Source organism: Ovis aries, chromosome 2 (assembly GCF_016772045.2).
Source record: "Ovis aries strain OAR_USU_Benz2616 breed Rambouillet chromosome 2, ARS-UI_Ramb_v3.0, whole genome shotgun sequence".
In the NCBI taxonomy this organism is placed as follows: domain Eukaryota; kingdom Metazoa; phylum Chordata; class Mammalia; order Artiodactyla; family Bovidae; genus Ovis; species Ovis aries.
This window is the reverse complement of record NC_056055.1, coordinates 241,100,091-241,121,599: the sequence shown is the minus strand read 5'-3', so window position 1 is coordinate 241,121,599 and position 21,509 is coordinate 241,100,091. Positions and strand designations below refer to the sequence as shown.

At 50.0% G+C, this 21,509-nt stretch overlaps 1 protein-coding gene across 3 annotated transcripts in view; it reads left to right on the top strand.

Annotated features, from left to right (window-relative positions):
- MAN1C1 (mannosidase alpha class 1C member 1) overlaps positions 1-21,509 on the top strand; it is a 150,378-nt gene that overhangs the window by 63,341 nt on the left and 65,528 nt on the right. For all 3 annotated transcript variants that reach the window (XM_042244546.2, XM_012151753.5, XM_060411447.1), the window contains exon 2: positions 249-345. In XM_042244546.2, coding sequence (XP_042100480.1) covers positions 249-345 — 97 coding nt within the window. The remainder of the gene's footprint in view (positions 1-248; positions 346-21,509) is intronic.

The window sequence follows — 21,509 nt, the reverse complement described above, 5'->3', positions numbered from 1 at the left end:
GTACTTAGTATCATTTGTGTCATCTCTGCGGAGTCCGTGGGTAGACGCAGGATGCGTGGGGTGGTCTGAGGAGAATGGTCTTCCAGGTGTGACTATGAAAATGGCGGTGAGAGGAAGTTGTCTTCCTCAGTGCGGAAGATTGTTTTCGCCATGTGGTTTCAGATCCCGCTGCAGGAGGCGAGGCCGTGCGGCCAGCCCGTGCCGCCGCGACTCTCCACGCTCAGCCTCTGCTTCTGCTCTTCTTACAGATGATGCGGTTCGCCTGGCAGAGCTACAAGCGCTACGCGATGGGGAAAAACGAGCTCCGGCCCCTCACGAGAGACGGCTACGAGGGCAACATGTTCGGTGAGCTGACCTCGGGAGAACCCCTGCCCCTGGGGGCCGAGCAGTAGCCCTGCTCGGGGACAGTTTCATTGTTGGCATTTTTTGCCTCCTGAGTGGTGTCCCTCTTTCTCCAGACCTGGAGGCTCCTAAGTGTGAGTTCCCTTTGGGGTTGTCTAGGTTGCTGAGCCTTCTAGGTTTGAGGGAAACCCACATGCTTCTCCCTCACCTCACGCTCTTCTTTCTATGCATCTGTTGTTAATTTTCAGAGCAGACAGACTTGGAAATGTGAGTGGGGACAGTGAGTGATGGACACGTGTTTCCACAGAGAAGGCAGGCAGATCTGAAGGACACAGGATGGGGTTTAAATCCGCTCCTTCAAGAGGCTGTAAAATGATCTGGGATGTTTGCCTAGAGAAACCAGACATGCCTCTGATAAACTGGGCACGCACACTGCTTTGGGGGTCTTGGGGGCATGTCTGTCGCCGGCTGGCTTGGTGAACACACAGTCACATTAGGGAGCCCTACGGGTGCTGCTGCGTGTTAGCAGCTTGACTTTGACCTGCAGCCTCACTGCCCGACCTCTCTGCCCTTTGCCACCACAAGATCCTCCTCATCCAGAGCCTCGAAAGCCCCTCTCAGCTGGAGAGTCTGCAGAGTGCCTCATTGCCGGCACGGCTTCAGGTTCCGAATGTAATTCCTGGACAAACTGCCAGCTCCCTTCTCTGCAGGCCTTTCACGTGAGAAGATGCTGGAGGCACCGGGCTTTCTTCTTCCCTGAGAGACAGGAGCTATTTGGGCAGAGCAGGGCTGGAGACAGAGACTCCTCATCTGTATTTCCCACTCCTCAGAAGCACAGACTCCTGACACCGAGAACCAAAGACCTAAGTCAGATGAAATTCTCCAGAAAAATTCCAGAAGCAGGTTTACAAAGAAAAGCCTCCCATGCGTATTTGTGTTATGTGAAAAGAGACTCAGGCAGGATCTACACCAGGCAGCATCCTGACCCTTCAGGCTGTTCAGACAGTTCACGTCCCTTGAGTAGGAGGGTGTGATTTGGGTGAATCTTGCTTTTTTCCTCTAATTATGATAGGTATGTAGGGGATAGAGAAAGTATCAAAAGTGTAACGCTGGCAAAAATTAACTCATTCTGCCACATAGATGCAGTCTCTGTGAAATCTTGGCTTTGTTGTTGTTCAGTTGCTCAGTCGTGTCCGACTCTTTGCAACCCCATGGACTGCAGCACGCCAGGCCTCCCTGTCCATCACCAACTCCCAGAGCTTGCACAAACTGATGTCCATCGAGTCAGTGATGCCATCCAACCACCTCATCCTCTGTCATCCCCTTCCTCCTGCCTTCAGTCTTTCCCAGCATCAGGGTCTTTTCTAATGATTCAGCTCTTCACATCAGGTGGCCAAAGTATTGGAGCTTCACCTTCAACATGTCCTTCCAATGAATATTCAGGATTGAATTCCTTTAGGATGGACTGGTTGGATCTCCTTGTAGTCCAAGGGACTCTCAAGAGTCTTCTCCAACGCCACAGTTCAAAAGCATCAATTCTTCGGCGCTCAGCCTTCTTTATTGTCCAGCTCTCACATCCATTCATGACTCCTGGAAAAACCATGGCTTTGACTAAACGGACCTTTGTCAGCAAAGTAATGTCTCTGCTTTTTAACATGCTGTGGCTTCTTTCCTTTCAATCTTTTCTTCAGTATTCTCTTCCCTCTTCCCGATATAATATTATGTTCCTTGTTTTTTTAACTTAATGCTACCTCATGTGTTTCCTTAACTCATGTAAAGTTTTTCATAAAGAATATTTTTAACAGGGAGACTTCTTTGGTGGTCCAGCAGTTAAGACTCTGCCGTGGCAGGGGGCACAGGTTTGATCTCTGGTCAGGCAACTAAGACATCCTGCACGCCATGTGGTATGGCCAAAAAAAAGAGAATATTTTTATTAAATACAATTATTGCTTTGACGTGCCATAATTCATTTAACCATTCCACTGATGTTGGACAAATGTTCTTTCCAATTTTTCACCAGTAGAAATAGCACATTGTTACCATCTTTGTGCACAAAATGTTGTCTTAGGACAGGTTTGGAGAGAGGACTCCTGAGTTGGAGAGAGGACTTCTGAGTTGGAAGGAGGAAGGCAGATGTTTCTTTAACCCCAAATATGAAATGTGTGGATTCCAGTTTTGGAGGCTCACTGCCTTCCCTGCCCAGATCATGGACCTTCCCCAATACCCACATCAGCCCTGGGGAAAGATGGCCAGTGTGGCTCTCATCAGACTTGTTAGAGCTTTGGTTACTAGTGTCATCGAGGGAGGTAATCCTTTCCTCTCTGCATGGGGTGCAAATATTCAGGAAATTGGTGGAGGTGGACGGGAGGCTGTTGATTTCTGAAACTGCAGAGCGTGGGCTTAGCTACTGCTGTGACCACTCATGGGAACAGAGGGGGCACCCACTGGGGACCATACTGGGAGGAACTGGGCTGAACCAAGTCCCATTTTATGAAATCCCTCAGGGCCTGTGATGTACATCTCAACCCTCCAACCCCTTTCCCATCACGGAGCCTGAGGGAGAGAGGGCAGCCTGGAACGATGCAGAGAAACCTGGATCTTGAACCAGGAGACCTGGGTGCAAGTCCTCACTCTGCCCTGAGCTCTCTGTGTGTCCAAGTCCAAGTCACTTGACCTCTCTGGGCTCCTGTTCATTCATCTTTCACACTCGGGTTGCTATGAGAGGGTGCAGGAACACCCTGAACAAAGGGCCAGGTATATAGGAGTGATTTAAGATCTCCACTGTAATACATGTGGTTGGCAGTTGCCCAGGTGAGCCCACGGGGGTGCTAAGACCCCCTGTCTCCCATGAGCAGCCTTGGCAAGGCCCTGGGCGCCCCCGTCACCCCATGCCCGCAGCAGTCCTGGCGTGAAGCGAGGCCGGCCTTCTGCAGCCAGCAGTTGAGCTGCATTGGGCGGCTGTCTCCTGGGAAAAGAGGACATGCAAGGCCCCAGGCACTGGGCAAGGAGAAACTAGCCTTGGTTTCTTGTCCTTTCACTCAGCAGCTGCTTGTTTAACGCCACATCTGGCGCTAACTGCTGGGGACACAGGGGTAAATGGTACAGCTCTGCCAAGAGGTACACTGGGGCCCCTTTGGGGTCATCTAGGTGCTCTCAGAATGAGGGACAACTAGAGGGGATCAACAGTCCTTCTCTGGCTTGTGGTTCTGGGCCCCTGGAGGCCAGCAAGTTGACTACTTCCTATCTGAGTCACCCTGGGCAAGGCATTTCTCCCTGAGCCTGAGTTTTCTGTAAAGTGGAACTAATGAAAACATTATCCCAGGGGCTTCCCCAGAGGTCCAGTGGTTAAGAATCTTCCTGCCAATGTAGGGGACATGGGTTCGATCCCTGGTCTGAGAAAATCACACACACCACAGAGCAACTAAGCCCACGTTCCTACTGAGGCCACACTGTAGAGCCTGTGAGCCCCAGCTACTGAAGGCCACACACCTAAGCCTGTGTGCAGCAACGAAGACCCAGCACAACACCCTGCCAAAAAAGTAAATAAATGCATCTTTAAAAAAAAAAAAACAAAAGGAAAACATAACCGCAGCCCAGCCCAGGGCTTCCCAACAGAACTGTCTTAATAGGTGGTAGTTATGCTTATCATTGCCGCAAATGGATCTGATGGTACAGAGGCTTATGGGAACACCCCCGGAGGAGGAGGGTTTCGGGGCATTTGAGGAGCCTGGAGGAGGTTCTAGTTTGGGTTAGACCCACGAGAGACTTGGAAGCCAGACTATTCTAGAAGGTGGGAGATGGACTGGCCTGAATTAAGCTGCTTGTCACACCACTGCTGCTTTTGCTGGGCTCATACGGGCTTATGGGTGGCATCGTTCCTGGGCTCTGGCAGCCTCTGTCATCAGTCACCTCACTGGAAGCTGAGCCCTGCAGGGCATGGTCAGCTGTCAGCCGTCCCCACCATGCTCTGCCCAGCTGGGTGGATGTTCGGGGTCCCTGAGCTGCATGCTGGTGCGTATTGGTCTGGCATGGGCTCTGACATCCTCCTCCCCAGGCCTGCAGGACCAGGAGAGTTGCATACGGGGAGGAGTGACGGGTTCACGCCAGTGCCTGGCTCTGCAGGATTTACAGGGGCTGCAGCCAGGACATCGGACGCGAAGCCTGGGCTCCACACGGGGCGGCTCACCTAACTGAATCTCTCCTCCCTGCCGCCCGCGTGTCCCTTCCTGAATCTGTTCTCACTTGGAGAGTCAGGCCTCCAGGGGAGGCACCTCTCAAGCTAGCTTTTGTGTCCTGAACAATTGAGTGTTAAAGTGGCTTTCAATTCACCACAGTCCTGCTGTGCAGATCCTGCCAGAAAATGCCCTCAAGACCACTAGCTGCCAGCAGGGAGGACATGGCCTGTTCCTCACGGGCACAACCGACATGCAGTGGCGATGCTCTCATCACTGTGAAGTCACAGAGGTGAGCCCGCCACTTGAAGAACATATTCGAGGAGGGGAGTGTAGAGGAGCCTGCCATAAAGCCGCTGCTGGGGATGCTATAAAGTATAGCAGCTTGCTCAGTACTCAGAGGCCCAGCCTCCTTACCTGTAAAAGGGGCTGCTGCTAGAACCTGGGGCAATATTAAAGCAGTCAGCTGAAGAGCACGGACTCTAACCAGACAGCTTGGGCTTGCTTGCTACCCTGCCACTTCTCAGCTGTGTGACCTTAGGCAAGTTTCTTAACCTTTCTGGGCCTCAGTTTCCAGCTATGAAGTGGGGACAGTCATGTCGACTCACAGGATTGTTTTGAGAACTGAATGAGTTAATACGTGAGGAGTGCTTGTATCCACAGCTGGCACATAGGAAGCATCCTTCAGTTCAGCCACTATGAGGATGATGTAAGACCCGTAGGACAGTGTGCGCTTCTCCCACTTTGACTGGGCTGTGACCAAGTGTCTTGGGCTCAGGGACCCACATGAGGACTCCAAGGCTTTCCCAGCCCTGATCCCTCTTGCACTGTTCCCTGCAGCCCTCAAGTGCTCATGGCAGATCATGAGTGGGCAGGCCACTGGTAGGCAGTGTACCTCTCACCCTTTCATTTAAACAGCTTACAGTGAAATTTTTAACAGGGAAAAGTCAAGGGAAGGTTAGGGTTCAAGGCTGTGGAATAAATTGGCCTCCTGCTAGCAGAAGGGCTTCCAAGAGAGAAATGAGACCTCGCACTCAGTGCCAGCTGCCAGCCTTGAATCACTTAGCATTAATCCTCCCAAGAAGAGCCATCGTAAAACCTTCATTCTCCCTCAGCAGTGGGGGAAATCAGTACTGGATACAGAGTCTGGGGAGGTCCCCACCAGAGAGGCCTTTTGATGACAAGTCCAACACCTTCATCTCAGACGTGGGGAAACCAAGCCCTGAGCAGGGAAGGCCCTTGCCCAGGGTGACACAGCATGCTAATTGTAGGCCTAGAATTTGAACTCTGGAGGCCGAAGTCCCAGCCCTGTGCTCTTTGCACCACCCACTCTGAGATTAGCCCAGTTGACAAAGCAAGGCCTGTGGTTCTGGGCAGATCACCACCAGGAGCTGGACTTTCTCAGAACTCTAGCAAGAGTAAATTGTCTTTTAGGAGGTGTATGATTTAGGGGCCAAGAGCCCACCTGCTTCCTGTACATATATTACACCTGGCACCGTAGCTGCTTTCTCTCATGTCCTCCTCACAGCTCTGCTATGATATGAATTATCCGCTTATCCCCATTTCACAGATGAGGAAACTGAGGCCTGAAAAGTTTTAGGACTTGCTTAGTCATACAGTAATCAAGCAGAGACTTGATCACAGCTCCATCAGATTCCAAAGCCCAGTCCACAAACCAGCAACACTGCCCTGTCTCCCAGTGACCACATGAGCATCTGTAGAGAAGGGAGCAGAGCCAGGGGATGGTCTCCGGGTGGGTGGTGTTGCTTCTTCTGCTCCACGGCCCTCAGGGAACTCAGAAAGACCTGTATTTCAGGTCAGGGTCTGCAGCCACCCATCCGAAGGTATCATGACTTATTTGACATCAGTTGACCATACAGGGCCTGGGAAAAACATTAAGATTTCCCTCTTTTCTGCCACCATAGGCAAATATTTTATCTCTGCCCAACAGTCTAAAAACACCTACTTGCAAAACACACCATTGGCTGTCAGCATGATGGATTTGATGAACCATGGATTTGAGAACCAGGCCAGCCTGAGTTTGAATCCCAGATCTGCCACTTACTAGTCATGTGACCTTGGGCCAGATTCTTAAATTCTCTGCACCTCAGTTTCTCCATCTGTACCATGAGGATAATACCTACTTCACCTAGCAGTGGCGAGGATTAGGTAAAAGTTGATGTGTGGAAAACCTGCCCATATGCTTAAATATACTTGCCCATATGCACCATTAACAGTAAGCTACTGCTGTTATTATTGTGTCTATTGTAAAATAATTGTGAGAATAATTACATCCCAAGAAAAACAGCAGTGCGTGGCACACAGTAGGCTCTCGATAAATATTGTCGAATGAATGAATTGCCCCCTGCAGTCTCTGCCTGCCCTGTTTTCCCTGAAGCCGTTCTTCCTGGCCCTGTTGTGCTCGCATCTTCTGCAGCTGCCTTGACCTCCCCCATCACAAAGTGCATTAGGAGTCAGCAGGCTGACCCTGAAAGAGCAGCAGTCCTGCTTAGTCAGCGGCTGTGATCTCGGGCATCTTCCCTTTGGAGGATAGAGGTGCTTGTGTGGCCAGAATCTCTGAGCCGGCCCCGGGTGACCGTGAGAGCCCCGGATTGGATTTTGCCTCTACCTGCTGAATCCCTGATAGAACTGCCCAACCAGATCCCCATTTCGAGGGATGATTTATGGCCTTGGGTGAGTCAAGAGCTAAAATGAACACAGCACGATTTTCAGATCACAGCCCGGGAATGTTTGGCCTTGGCAGAGAGGGGGGGGGAAATCATCTTTGCCTTGTAAATGGAGCAAATATGATGTTGAAGAGGGAATCAATCCAGGCCCCAAGATGTCATTTTTACAGTAGTGCTGTGGCGTGTGACTTAGCAGTGCCTTTCACAAAAGGTTCACAGTGTTACACACACACACACACACACACACACACACACACACACACACACACACACACACACACACACACACACTGGGGGAAATCAGTCATTTCCCCATTTTCCACGGATCTCCACGTTGTTTCCATGGGTCTCTGAGTCTGTTTCTGGGTGGCAGCAGTTTTGACTTTGGAGATGTGCCCAGGCTCAAATCCCTGGTTCAGGTTTACTTGCTGATTTAAACTGGACAAGAGAGAGTTCTCTGAACCTCAGTTTACTCACCTGTAAAAGGGGGCCAGCAGGCCTTAGTCCCCCCAGTACAGAGCCTGCACTTAGCAACTCCTCATGAAACAGTAGATTTTTCTTCCCCAAGTGCAGATAACCCTTCCCAGTCCTTTTCCTGTCTCCTGTCTTGTCAAGTACCAGGGCACTTGGACTTATCTGGTTGAAAATGCCATATCCGCTCTTACAGGTTTTGTTTTTCAGAGGTTTGGGTTTTGTTTTGTTTTGTTTTTCTGAACAACAAAACAAAACACCACGTGTCCTTAGTTCTTGGAAAATTGATGTCAGGCCATGCCGCTCCCTGATTTTGGCCGGCCGTGGTGCACATTCCTGACCCAAGCTTGGAGTTTGTTTTGAGAAAGAACTGTCATCAGCCTCAGCGGAGGTGATGATGTCGCAATTCCTTGGGTAGACTGGGTCAGGCTTCAGGGCAGCAAACAGACCTTCCCGGTAGTCACGTGTCTGAGGAGCCCAGGCTGCTCCATCCGGAAGCCAGAGGCTGTCAAAGCTCAGAGGAAATGGATTAGAAGCGGTGGTCACTGGCAAATGGCCTTTAGTGCAAGGAGGGAAATAGGGTGAAAGTATGTACCCCACGCGTGTGAAGGACAGATAGTTCTGGTAACTGCTGGTCATGTTCTGCCCCCCGTGGTGGCCTCCCTGTGGCCTCAAATGACACCTTCCCTGGCCACCTTCTAAAGACCAGAATGTCCACCTGGGTGGTTAGCAAAGCAACAGGCTTACCTCTGTATCAGCCCGCTAGACTTTCAGGCTCTTGGGCAGCTGACCATTCAGAGCCCGCTGCTCTGCACCCTCCTCCCCACAAAGATTTTGTTTTTTTCCCCCAAGCAGTTTCTAATTAAGATGCATCTTGGCTGTTTTCTTTTTCTTTTCATTTAAAAGGCTTCCCACCAGCACAGAGCATAATTTATTTCTTTAGAAAATATAGCAGCAGGTTGTTGTAAAAAGAAAACTCAAGGCTCAGAGCTTTGGGTCCCCGTCCCAGCCCTGGCGCCAGCAGCCAAGTGAGCCGGCGACCTCCTCTGGGCCCCGTCTCTGCTTTAGGACAAAGAGGTTTGCACCCTGGGCTCTCAGTGTCCTCTCTGTGACTCTTGGTTGGTTACTAGGCTGATTGCTTTTTTTTTTTTTTTTTTTTTTGCCTCGGAGAAGCTATTTGGGATATACCGATTCTCTTGAAATCTGAAATTTTAGTGGCAAGTCTTGCTCCTGTTGGGGAGGAGTGAGTCAGGGTATCTATTCCCAGAGGAAGTTACTGGCGATGCATAAGATGATTCATATTGAAACTGACATTCCCTCCTGGGGGTGACGTGTTCCTGCCCAATTTCCAAAGACCTTCCCTTCCTGGGAAACAAGGCAGAGCCCACAGCAGACAGCCAGCCTTCTTTTCTTTGCACCACATTGATGGCGAGCACTTGCCAAATTTCCCAGCAAACTCAGTGACAAATAGGTATGTGAATTCACAGAATCTCAGACTGTCCGTGCCAGCTGGAGTCTTTAAAACCATCTGGTCCAGTGTCTAAAGATGGGGAAAGAGCCACAGGGGGACAGGGACTCTCGGGAAGGCCTGACAGCCAGGACTTGAACCCTGGTCCTGTGACTTGAGCCATTATCTTTTTAATTAAATACTTTTTAAAAATTGAGATGTAACTTGTAAGCTAGAATAAAACGCCCAAATCTTAAGCGCGCAGTCCAGTGAGTTTCACATGTAGATACACTCCTGTAACCACCCCCACAGATCAAGACAGAGCATTTCTGTTATCCCTAGAATGTTCCCCCAGATACTTCCTGGTCCGCGATCCCCAAGGGCCACCACTGTTCTGATTCCTATCACCTTAGATTTGTTTTGTCTGCTTTAAAAGTTCCTATCATGGACTTCCCTGCTGGTCCAGTGGAAGCGGAGTCCAGGCTCCATGCTTCCAATGCAGGCGGGGCAGGTTCCATCCCTGGTCAGGGAACTAGGATCCCACATACCTCAAGGTGCAGCCAAAAAAAAATAAGTTCATATCACACTGTATGTACTTCTGTGGTTTACTTTCTTTCACTCATAATTGTATCATGAAGGGTTCATTCTTTTTCAAGTTTACCCATTCTGCTGTTCCTGGACATCTTTGTTCCCAGTATTTGGTAATTATGGGAAAGCTGCTATAAACACTTTTTGTTTATTTGTTTGTTGAAAATTTAGTGATTGATTATATTTGCAATTATCAGTACAATTAGTTTTAAAACATTTTCGCTGTTCCACGAGGAAACTCTGCACCCTTTAGCTGTCACTCACCATTTCTCGCCAACCCTCCCTCCCCAACAGCCCTAAGCCACCACTGATCTGCTTTCTATCCCTTTATAGATTAGTCTATTCTTTTTTTATTGCTTAATATTTATTTATTCATTTGGCTGCACCGGTCTGAGTTGCAGCCTTCAGGATCTTTAGTTGCAGCGTGCGAACTGTTAGTTGTGGTATGTGAGATCTAGTTCCCTGACCAGGTATTGAACCTGGGCCCCTTGAATTTAGACCATGGAGTCTTAGCCACTGGACCACCAGGGAAGTCCCCAGATTTGTCTATTTTGAACACTTCCTATAAAAGGAACCATACAAAACTGGCCTTTTGTGAATAGCTTTTTTCACTAAGCATGTTTCAAGGTTCATCCACACGGTAGCAGATATCAGTACTTTATCCCTTCTTATTGGCAAGTAATATTCCACTGTATGGGCATGCCGCATTTGATTTATCCATTTAGCTGTCAGGGGATGTTTGGATTGTGTCTGCTTTTCTTTGGCTGTTATGAATGATGCTGCTATGAACATTCATGTATAAGGTTTCGTGTATGAAATGTTGGTTTTTATTTCTTTTGGTATGTGCCCAGGAATGGAATTGCTGAGTCATATGGTAACTGTACGTGCAAATTTTTGAGGAACTGCTACTGTTTTCCACAGTGGCTGCACCATTTACATTGCTATGAAGAGTATTTGAAGTTAGTGAACACTTTGATATATGCTTTTGGTGGAAACAAGCAGTCATCTATGTTGAGATCTACCCAGGGTTTGAATTGCTGGGTCCTACTGTGTTCATACGTTGAGCTTTAGTTGAATGCTGCCAGCTTTCCAGAGAGGATAAGCCAGCAGTCCGCCAGCTGTGTGTGAGGTTCTGGTTCTACGATCCTCACTAGTGCTTGCTGTCCTCAGTGTGCTCAGTATTAACCTCCTGCTGAATGCTGCCTCCCTCTGAATCAAGATCCCACCACACCCCACGTTCAAAGCCTCAGCTTCCTGGGCCTGTGCTCCCCAAAGCAGAGCCGCCCTGTGCTGCTGGCTCAGCCCTGGTCTGGAGCTGGCCCCTGCCCCTCCTGCCTGGACTTACTGGCAGATCAAGGCTCTCGGGCCAGCTTGCCTCAAGTGCCTCCTTGCAGCTCAACGAACGGTCAGCAGTGGCTTCCTTCACTCCCCGCTCCCACCCTGTCTCCCCAGCACCATGGGTGGCCTCTCTACTTCCCAGCCCACTTGGCTGTGACACACGAGCCAAGATGGTACGAATTGAAATTTCTCTAGTTCAGTTACTGGGCTTGGAAAGGGGTCTTAATAGTGAAAATGCTGACTTTGGAGTCAGGAGACTTGAGTTGCCCAAACCCCAGCTCTTCCACTCACTCACTGGGTAAACTGGAGCGTTTCCTTTCTGAACTCAGCTTTCTATTCTGTGGAATGGGGATGATGACACCTTCCTGGAACACAGGAGACCATTTCTTTATCTGCCAGTGATCATTCTGTGCCACTGTGTGCCACTAGACCCTGCTCTAGACACAGGGCAAGTACCAGGGAGCAAGATGGACGCCCACATGGATGTCCCAGGCTAGCGGGGAGATGTACGCATGAACTTGCAGTTTCTGTTAAGGCAATATGAGTGCTGCGAGGTATAAGCTCATACCAAGGGCTCCTTAACTTATCCTTGGAGGTATGGACCTCAGAAAGATTTCCTGAGTGCGGAGGGGACGTGGCCTCTGCTGAGGGCTGAAGCATGAAAGGAGCATAAGAGCGGGATCATGGGAACAGAAACACATGTGCAAAGACCTCAAAGGGGAGGTGGAGCAAGACTACGGCCCTGCTGCTGCTGCTGAGTCACATCAGTCGTGTCCGACTCTGTGCGACCCCATAGATGGCAGCCCACCAGGCTCCCCCGTCCCTGGGATTCTCCAGGCAAGAACACTGGAGTGGGTTGCCATTTCCTTCTCCAGTGCATGAAAGTGAAAAGTGAAAGTGAAGCCGCTCAGTCGTGTCCAACTCTTAGCGACCCCATGGACTACAACCTACCAGGCTCCTCTGCCCATGGGATTTTCCAGGCAAGAGTGCTGGAGTGGGGTGCTACTGCCTTCTCCGAGACTACGGCCCCTTGGAGTCTAAAAGGTGTTCTTTGTGGATTGAGAGGGTGAGGGCATGGTGAGAGACCCTCTGTGGGCAGCTGGCATATTAAGGGAGTCCCATGAATGCTTCCCAGTGTTTTCTCCCCACCCCAGACCCCAGAAGCCAGGAGACCCGGCTTCCTATGGCTTCTCAGCCACCAGTCTGCTGTGTGACCCAGGCCAAGCTCCCCGCCTCTCTGGGCTCATCTCCCCACCATACACCTTGGGCCTCTGGCATATGGGTTCTCGTGTTACTTCTAGGTCCTAAAGGAGCAGGGTGATTGGGCCACTTTGGAGTGTGTTTCAGCCTGGCTGATCAGCTACGGGGGGAGAGGTGCTGCCCGGGCCGTGGTGGCCGCTCCTCTGGAGGGTGGGGGCCGGACTTCACATCCCCCACTTCCCCGCAGGGGCCTCTGAGGCCGGCGAACCGTTCCCTGCTCTGCAGAGGGGCCATAAATGGTCAGCATGAGAACCACGCAGGGATCAATAGGAATTGTTGAAAAATTCTGAAAAGAGCCTGGAGGAGGACAAAAGGATCCGGAAGTGTGTTGTCAGCACAATTTGAAGCTAATACTCAAGTTTGTTTTTCTTTTCATCAAGTCTGAAAGGCGATTTGAAATCCACTGCTCTTATTTTGTTGTGTTTTTTTTTTAATGACTGGATAAAGCACAATTGTATTTTCTCCCCCAGTAACTTTGAATTCTGGGACTAGACCATGTGGGATAATTGCTGTTGTCTAATCCCACCGATGACCAAGCAAATGATTAGGACAGGGAGGAAGGGAGCCATCATGCCTGAGGCCCTCTGCCTGCTTCCCATGTCTAGCAGCCAGGACTCCACTCCCTAAACAACCCATTCCCAAAATAGCAGCTGCTCAGAATGTTATTTTGCAACAAGCAACTGAGAACGCAGGGGGACATGGAGAATTTTCATTCAGCTCTGCAGCTTTGCATTGAGTACCTACTATGTGCCGGGCTCTGAGCCAGGTCTGGAGCAGGGGAGAGGGTGTAAAGAACAACGTGATGAGCTCACTGGAGAAAAGACAAATGATGTCTGCCTGTGCAGCCGGACAGAACACGCGCGCCTGAATGACGCAGCTGCGAGAGAGGACGTCAGTGTTGACCGAGAGCTGCTGAGCAAGTTCTTGAGACTATGTGAAACGTTTTCATCACATTCCCCACGTTTTGTTGCTGGGGAGTCACAGACAGTGGCACTTAGGAGGAGTCATACGGGAGCAGGCAGCACCTACCCCAGAGTTGCTCAGGGTTTTGACAGACACCCATGAAATCTCTGCTATAGGCTAGGGAGCGGCTCAGACCAAGGTCAAGGGGTCCTGCTGGGTAGAATGTTGGTGCTCATATGCAAGAGTGGTTGGTGGGAGTGGAGATGAGAGGCTGCGGGCTTGAAGGGAAGAGATCTTGTCTGAGCATCCCGTATCCAGCTAGGCATTCCCTGCGCAGGGCCTGACCTCTCCCTGACATGCAGTGCCTGGGTTACAAAAGTATTTTCATTTTGATTTCTTTTCAAATCAGAAGAAAATGCAAATATAAAATAATGAATCCAGCTTCTTTATACCAATGCAACCGTAAAAGATTATTTTGAGTTGTTTATTTATTTTACCAAGGTTGGACCTGTGAAAGTCGGGTTGGGAAAGCCTGCACCTGCTCACTGTCCATGGAAAGTTCTTCCTGATAAGAAGTGTTGTCAGGAATGCCGGCAATACACCTGCCAACAGCCCAGGGTTTTTTGTCTCTGTTAGAACTGCGCTGGCAGGAGTCGCTGCAGGTGCCCACCTGCCAGCACAGGAACCTTCTCGTGAGTTTCCTTTTTTCCTGATGGTGCCTCTTTGAGGTGTGGCTGTAACAAGGAAACCAAGGCTCTGAAAAGAACTAACCAACCCAGGCCTGCAAAGAGGCAGAGCGGCGGTTCCAACCCAGGCTTCTCTGCCTCCAAAGCTCCCCTGTCCTCTTTCTTCTGCCCCAGGGACTGTGAGCCCCCCATGGGCCAGGAGTCCCTGCACCCCTGCCCTGTGTGACAGCAGCGTGTCATCAGGCCCAGATGGTACTTTGGGGTGTCCAGAGGACTAGTGAAGGGCAAAGAAGGGCCTGTGTATGTTTATTGATTAAAAGGAGATTGCCACGGAGATTCTGTTGACACAGCTTGGCCTTGGTCCATGGTGTCCTTCTGCCCTGCCTTGGGCTGAAAAAGTGAAGCCAGAGTAGTTACTTGTTTTCCCCAAACCAAGGAGGACAAGAGCTCAAACCCTTCAGACAGGGCTCTTACAGCACGGCACTCGCCCCTGTCTGAGATGCTGTCGCAGGGGCCGTCCGGGGGAACCGCCTCTTCTGTTCTCACCCTAATCCGCAGCGAGGGGCCTTCCTTCCACTGGGGTGTGGCTTCATCTCTTGCTGTCGCTCGTTGCTCAGCCGTGTCCGACTCTCTGTGACCCCATGGACTGCAGCACGCCAGGCCTCCCTGTCCTCTGCCATCTCCCGGAGCGTGCCAAACTCATGTCCATTGAGTCAGTGATGCCATCCAACCATCTCTTCCCCTATTGTTCCCTTCTCCTCCTGCCTTCCATCTTTCCCAGCATCAGGATCTTTTCTAATGAGTCAACTCTTCATCTGAGGGGACTTGAATTCCTAGGACATGAACCATACTCAGACCCAGATGGAAATGCAAAATCAGGTCCCTTGGCAAGCAAGATCCTCTCTCTGGGCTCCCCCGGCTCCCAGGATCTGGGCTGGGGCTCTGTCTTCCCCATCCAGGGTGCAAAGCTGGGCAGCTCCACAGAGACCAGTGCCCAGAGCATCCCAGAGTCTGTAGTTCTGCACACTGGGGAGGAAGCAAAATCCAAGGGAAGCTCCTGGTGATTGAAGGCAGTTATACCAACGGGTCAAGAGCGCAGGTTTGTCACAGGTTGCCTCATCACCTTTGTCACCATTTTCTGGCTGTGTGACCTTGGGTGATTAAGTAAACCTCTCTGCCACAGTTTTCTCTCCTGGAAAACACAGGAATAATAATGTGTGCCTCATAGAGTGGCATAGAGTGGCGGCTGCGAGCATTCAGTTGGTTAATACACGTGAAGGACTTAGCGCCGCAAATAGTAGTAGCTGATAAATAGTAGTTTTTTTTTACTACTAATATTGTCAGAGCTGCCAGGGGAAGCAGGAGGATTAGGTCCCCTCCCTGCTCTGCCTGTGTGACCTTGGACAACACACTTTCTCCCCTCTCTCTGGCATAGTTTTGCTGTCTATGAAATGAGCAGTGTGGACCAATTTGTAGCTCTTACCAGGGAAAACCATCAGAATTACCCATAGGCTTTTGCAGATGCAGACTTTTGTGTTCTATCCCCAGAAATTCTGATTCAAGGGGTCTGGATCTGGCCCAGGAACCTGTGTTAAAAATAGACTCTCCCCACTGGTGGTTCTGATACACAGGCTGGGTTAGGACCCATGGGACCCTCCTAGGCCTAAAGGATATGGTTCCCCAACTGATCAGTCCCTTTCTCACAGACACTTCAGCCCAGGTGGTGCCTTTGGCCAGGGTGAGCCCCCTGCCCCACTGTGGATGCTGAGTCTGCCACCTGGGTGAGATGAGGGGGGAATCACAGTTCATTGGATGTTGAAGGCCAGTCTCCAGTTCAGCAGGAAGGCTGCGGTGGTCTGGAGAGCAGCCATGTGGGGTGAGTGGTCCAGCCCATCTAGGGGTTCATTCAACAGATGTTCAGTGAGCATGGCCTGTGCAAATGGCAGGCAGAGCAGTCATGAAAAAGCAGTGCCTTCCCGCCACATGGTACTTGGGAACTAACCCTGCCCCCAGGTAACAGTGTAACTGTGAGCTCTTTCTAAAGTGTGGTTCAGAAGGGCTGGGGGTGTGGATGTATGTTAGCCCCACCTTCCTGTAGGGTCAAGGAGAGGATTTTGGATGCTTTTGATAAGAGAAACCTCAAAGGAGCTGTATTGTCACAAATGGTCCATCTTCTTAGGCACTGGCGGGGCCCCGCCTTCCCCCTGTTAGTGCCCACCCCACTGCCCAGTCCCCTGCAGACCCCTGCCTGGCGCACTGACCTGGCTCCTTACACCTTCAGCATATCTCCACTCCTGTCTCTGATCGTAGGAACCAGTCAGGAACCTAGGAAGCCTTGGCCCCCGTCTCTCTCCCAAGGCTGAGTCATGGGACAGCCTCTCTCTCCATCTATCCCCTTTCTCTTCCTTGCTGCCTCCAAGCTCCGATGTTACCTTTGTGAGGTAACACAAGCTGGATTTGTGTTTTTCTCTTGGAAGAACGTGCTCTGTAGTATAATCTGCTTCCTGAAGCAGGCACAGCTTCTGACTGACCCTACATCCAGTGCCAGCCCCAGGCCACAGCTCAGATGCTGGAAATGGGCCGGTGGGTAAACCAGTGGCTCCTCTCCTGCGACCCACTCTTGGGCAGTCTGGCTGTGCCACTCCTGGTGTGGAGAGAAGAGGCAGGCAGGCTTGCTAAAGCCCTGGGCACAGGCTTATGAAATCTTTGCAGTGATTATTATAGCTTACACATTTAACCACTTCAGTTGGGCATATGACTTGAGATGCTGGGTAAGCATCTTGTCGACTTCAACACAGCTGACAAACTTATGACACGAAGAATGTTTAGACTTTGCAGTTTTCCCCGACCTCCAGCTGATCCCGTGAAAATGTCTCCTCCTTCCAGAGAGCTGATTTGTGCCCCAAATTCCCCCATCTCAGCAGGAAGGGTCTCTTTGCGAGGTAAAGTAGAAATTCATTGTCACTGTGATACTCTGATTTTGTGTTCCCTGTGAGAAAGACACCTTCTGTGTCTGGTTTATTGCTGACTTTCAAGGTTGGTGTCCCGGGGGATGGAGCGACAGGGAAGGATGCATCAGGATGGCCGAGACACTCTCAATTTTTAAGCTACTCTTCTCAGACACTAAACCTTGAAAGGTGGGGTTTTCTCTTTTAAGGTTGCCATTCTTCACGCCTCTTCTCAGTTGGAGAGTGATGAAGTTTGAACAAATCCTTTTATCTGTGTTGGAATTATCTGGGTTTGAAAATCCTTTTCTACCCTTAAAGTTACTCCATCTCTTTTATTCTTAAAAAAAAAAAAGGTAAATGTAGTATATGCCTATTGTAGAGAAATTAAAAATTCCAAAGAACCAGAAAAAAAGGCTCCTGAAGTTGCATCACTCAGGGTGACCCACGGTTTCATGTGTCTCTACAGATATATCTTCTTTCATGAAAAATACATATATATGAAGATGTATTTCTACATAAATGGAATAATATAAAAAGTACTGTCTCATAATCTGCCTTTCCCGCTGAAGACTTAAAGTGTTTTTCTGATCACCTTTTCAAGCTGTTAAACACTAGCGACTGTATTGTCACGTTTATGGCACTGGAGTCATCTGCTGTATGAACATATCCATATATGTATGTGGCTGGATGCTCAGTCGAGTCCTACTCTTTGCAACCCCCTGGACTGGAGCCCTGCAGACTCCTCTGTCCGTGGGGGTTTTTCAAGCAAGGATCCTGGAGTGGGCTGCCATATCCTCCTCCAGGGGTCTTCCCGACTTAGGGATCAAACGCATGCCTCTTCTGTCTCCCGCACTGCAGGTGGATTCTTTACCCGCTGAGCCATCTGGAAAGTAACACATACACACACACACACATATAGGTTGTGTCTATTCACACACGTGTATGTATATACATCAGTTCAGTTCCCTCAGTCGTGTCCAACTCTTTGTGACCCCACAGACTGCAGCACAGTACGTATGTATATGTATCTACATTTTATATATTTTTTTCTTATCTTTCTACTGGACCTTTAGGTTATTTCTGACTTTTTTTTGCCATTCTTCCTAAGTCAGCCCACTAATCTTGGCATACATGTCCTAATATTTTCTTAAGATAGGTTTTTGGAACAGGGCTAGCTAACATGTGCAAGCATTTACCACATGGCACTCTCCGGACGGCTTTAAATACTTTATTTGTTGAGTCTGAGTCTTACAAATAATTCTATATAGAAACATCTACATTTTACAGATGAGGACAATGAAGTCCAGAGAGGGCGTGTACTTTGGCCAGGGTCAGACAGCCAGCATTGCAGAGCCACGTTGGAACCCAAACTCTCTGATGCTCTAGCTTTGATGGATTTGATGGAAAGGGTTAGGTCTGTATAGCCTTCCGTTGCATGGTTTAATGGCACCTGTCCCCCGCTTTGCCTCCTCCAGCTCTTTACTCTGTGACTATCTCACCCGAGGCCTGGTCTTCTCAGAGTCCCATCACCGCCACCATCGCATGATAGGAACAGGACAAGAAGAATCAGTGGGTGTTGGGGTGCCATTCCGCTATGACGTAGATATGGTCCTCAGTCCCTGGGACGTGCCTTCTTGGGAACGTTCCAGAGAGAGGAAGAGTTGACCAGAGGCCCACTTTTGGGGAGCCGTAAGGTCTCTGACAGCTCAGCAAGGTTGGGCTACAGGCTGAGCTGTGGTATGGCTAAGCAGAGTGTGCACTGTGCTCAGAGGCTCTGTAACTCCTTCCAGAACTCTTCCTTGTGGGAGCCCAGCTCTGGCTGAGGGAACCCTTGCAGGCCACTCTGGGGGAGTTGGGCATGCGGCAGGGCTGTTAGAGATTTGCTTGGTGACAATGCTGCTGGACTGGGCTAATCTGAGGCTGACACCTAGAAGCTCAGGCTTGTTTTGCAGGAACTCACCAGCGAGCACCAGGACAGACTCGTGGCCCCAGGGTGAGGCCAAGGCCCACTTCACGTGTCCCTCACTAGGCCGGGCTCATCCTGAGGGGATCTGCCCTTGGGGAATAATCAGAGGTCCAGTTGCCTCCGAAGTTGAAAATCTGCCTTGGAGCTGGGGCTCCAGGTGCTGCTATGATACAGAAGCAGAGCAAGGCAAAGCCTCTCTCTCAAAGCCTTGAGCAGAGGCTCAAGGATTCCCGCCTGGGCCGCCTTGCAGGGAAAGTGCGTCTTGGCCCGGCAGAAGAGGCTGATGAGACTTGCGGAAGAGACTTGCCCTCCACTGGGCGCAGCTAGCTCCTCCTGATTTATCCATAGATTGAGCTTGATGATCTGACTCATATTCATTCAACTAATCAGGCGAGTTATTTCTGCAATTTAGGTCTTCGAATAAGTGCCTTTGGCTGCTGAATATGTGATCAGCCACAGATTTCTCATTCTTTAAAACCCAGGGAGCGGAAATGCCAATGTCGAAAGCCATCCCACGCAGCAGAGATTACCAGAGAGCTAAAATCAGGCTGTTCAAAGCTCTGGCCTCTCGACCTCCCATCACGGGGCCACTTGGCCTGTCAATGCTCCATGCAGAGTCTAGGGAGGGGGGTCTTTATCCATAAAACCTGGAAGGATGGCAATCAATAGATAATCTGCTCACATTCTTTTCTCTTAACCAGAGAATTGGTTTGCCTCTGCAGTAACTTGATCTGGGGAAGAAAATGCAGTTGAGGGCTTCAAAAAGGCGTGGGCCAACTGGGAAAAGCTACTGCAAGCTTTGAGGTTGGGAAGGTCAGCGTCTGTTCTCCCTACCCGGAACTTTGCTATAACCTTGAACAACAAACTTCACCTCTTCTTCCTTATCATTAGCCTCAGAGTCGTCACCAGCCGTCAGGCCCCTGGTACAGGGAAGCCGTCATCGTCGGACAGAACTTATTGATTCATGCATTCGTCTGTTTATTCCACGAGCTATCGTGGTGGGACTCCTACAGGGTTCCAAATATTGGATTAGATGCTGGAGATTTCAGAGAGAAACTAGCTCTGGGTCCTGGCCTGACACAGCTCGCGTCTCACGGGGAAGACAGCTGCACACTGTTAAGAAGCAGATGTTAGGAAACAAGTGCTGGGAGTGGAAAGGAAAAGGCCTCCAGCCCCTGCCCCCAGGGCAGGCACTCAGCTTGCCTTTCCTGTCTGCGGGTGATTGCAATGGACCACATCAGAAATTTCAGATCAACTATTAAAGAGAAGCTGTTTCTGTTCATTTTTCTGTGAAGCACTGTGTGTGTGCTCAGTCACCAAGTTGTGTCTGACTCTTTATGACCCCATGGTAGCCCACCAGGCTCCTCTGTGCATGGGATTTTTCAGGCAAGAATACTGGAGTGGGTTGCTGTTTCCTCCTCCACAGGATCATCCCAACCTAGGGATCGAACCTACATCTCCTGCTCAGCAGGCAGATTCTTTACCACTGTGAAGCCTCAGATGTTGCAGATGGGTGGGCCAGAGCTTGACTGATGGAAAAGGCATCCAGGCATTGTTGACAGCTACGCTGCAGACCTCCGATTCTTCCTGTTTCCCAGGGCCAGGAACACAGATTTGCCCCACAGCATAGAAGAGATGAGGGTGTACAGGCAAAATAAGTATTTTGGGGCAGAATTCTAAGAGCGTGGCCTGAGATAACAAGACATACTGGAGCTGAAACTCTCGACAGCCTTTCATCCTTCCAGGCTGATGGTCTTATTTTATTTGACCTCAAAACTTACATGTTTTTAAAAAACATATCTACTAGAATAACATGAGTGACTCATTTCTTTCCAGGTGGTTCCTTTGAGAGGCCAGCTCATATTCCCGAGACTGTCCAGCCTCAAGCAGTTCTAACCTACCACCTGAGAGCTGCTTTTAGAAGTCAGTGCCTGAACCATGCATTTTCACGTCCTGCTAACTTGTCGCTCACCAGACTGGGAACCCAATAAACTCTGTTTCTAGAAAGTAGGCTTCTGCCTGCCGCTGCACAGATTCAAAACCTGGGTTTGGGTTTTGCTTTGCCATTTGTTGCTGTCATTACTTTGGGGAAATCAGTCAGCTTTCCTGAATTTGTTTCCTCATCTGTAAAATGGGTGCAATATCACCTCACCTGGTTATGGTGATAACACACGAAAACACCTAACGTAGTAAAAACAGGAGAGCTGTAATACTGTACCCCTCTCTCCCCACCTCTCTGCTCCCCACCTTACCTTATTTTTGAGATATATAGTAGAAGGAACACTAGATTGAGTCAGGCAGGAAGCCTGTGCTTGGCCAGGAATTTACTTCTTAGACCCCAGTGTCCTCATCTGTAAAAAGGGGAGGGCTGTGCCATGCTTAGGCGCTCAGTCGGGTCTGACCCTTTGCAACCCCATGTAGCCCACCAGGCTTCTCTGTGCATAGGGATTCTCCAGACAAGAATACTAGAGTGGGTTGCCATGCCCTCCTCTAGGGGATCTTCCCAACCCAGGGATCAAACCCAGGTCTCCCGCATTGCAGGCAGATTCTTTACCAGCTGAGCCACCAGAGAAACACAAGAATCCTGGAGTGGGTAGCCTATCCCTTCTCCAGGGCCTATCCCTTCTCCCTTCTCCCATCTTCCTGACCCAGGAATTGCATCGGGGTCTCCTGCATTGCAGGCAGATTCTTTACCAGCTGA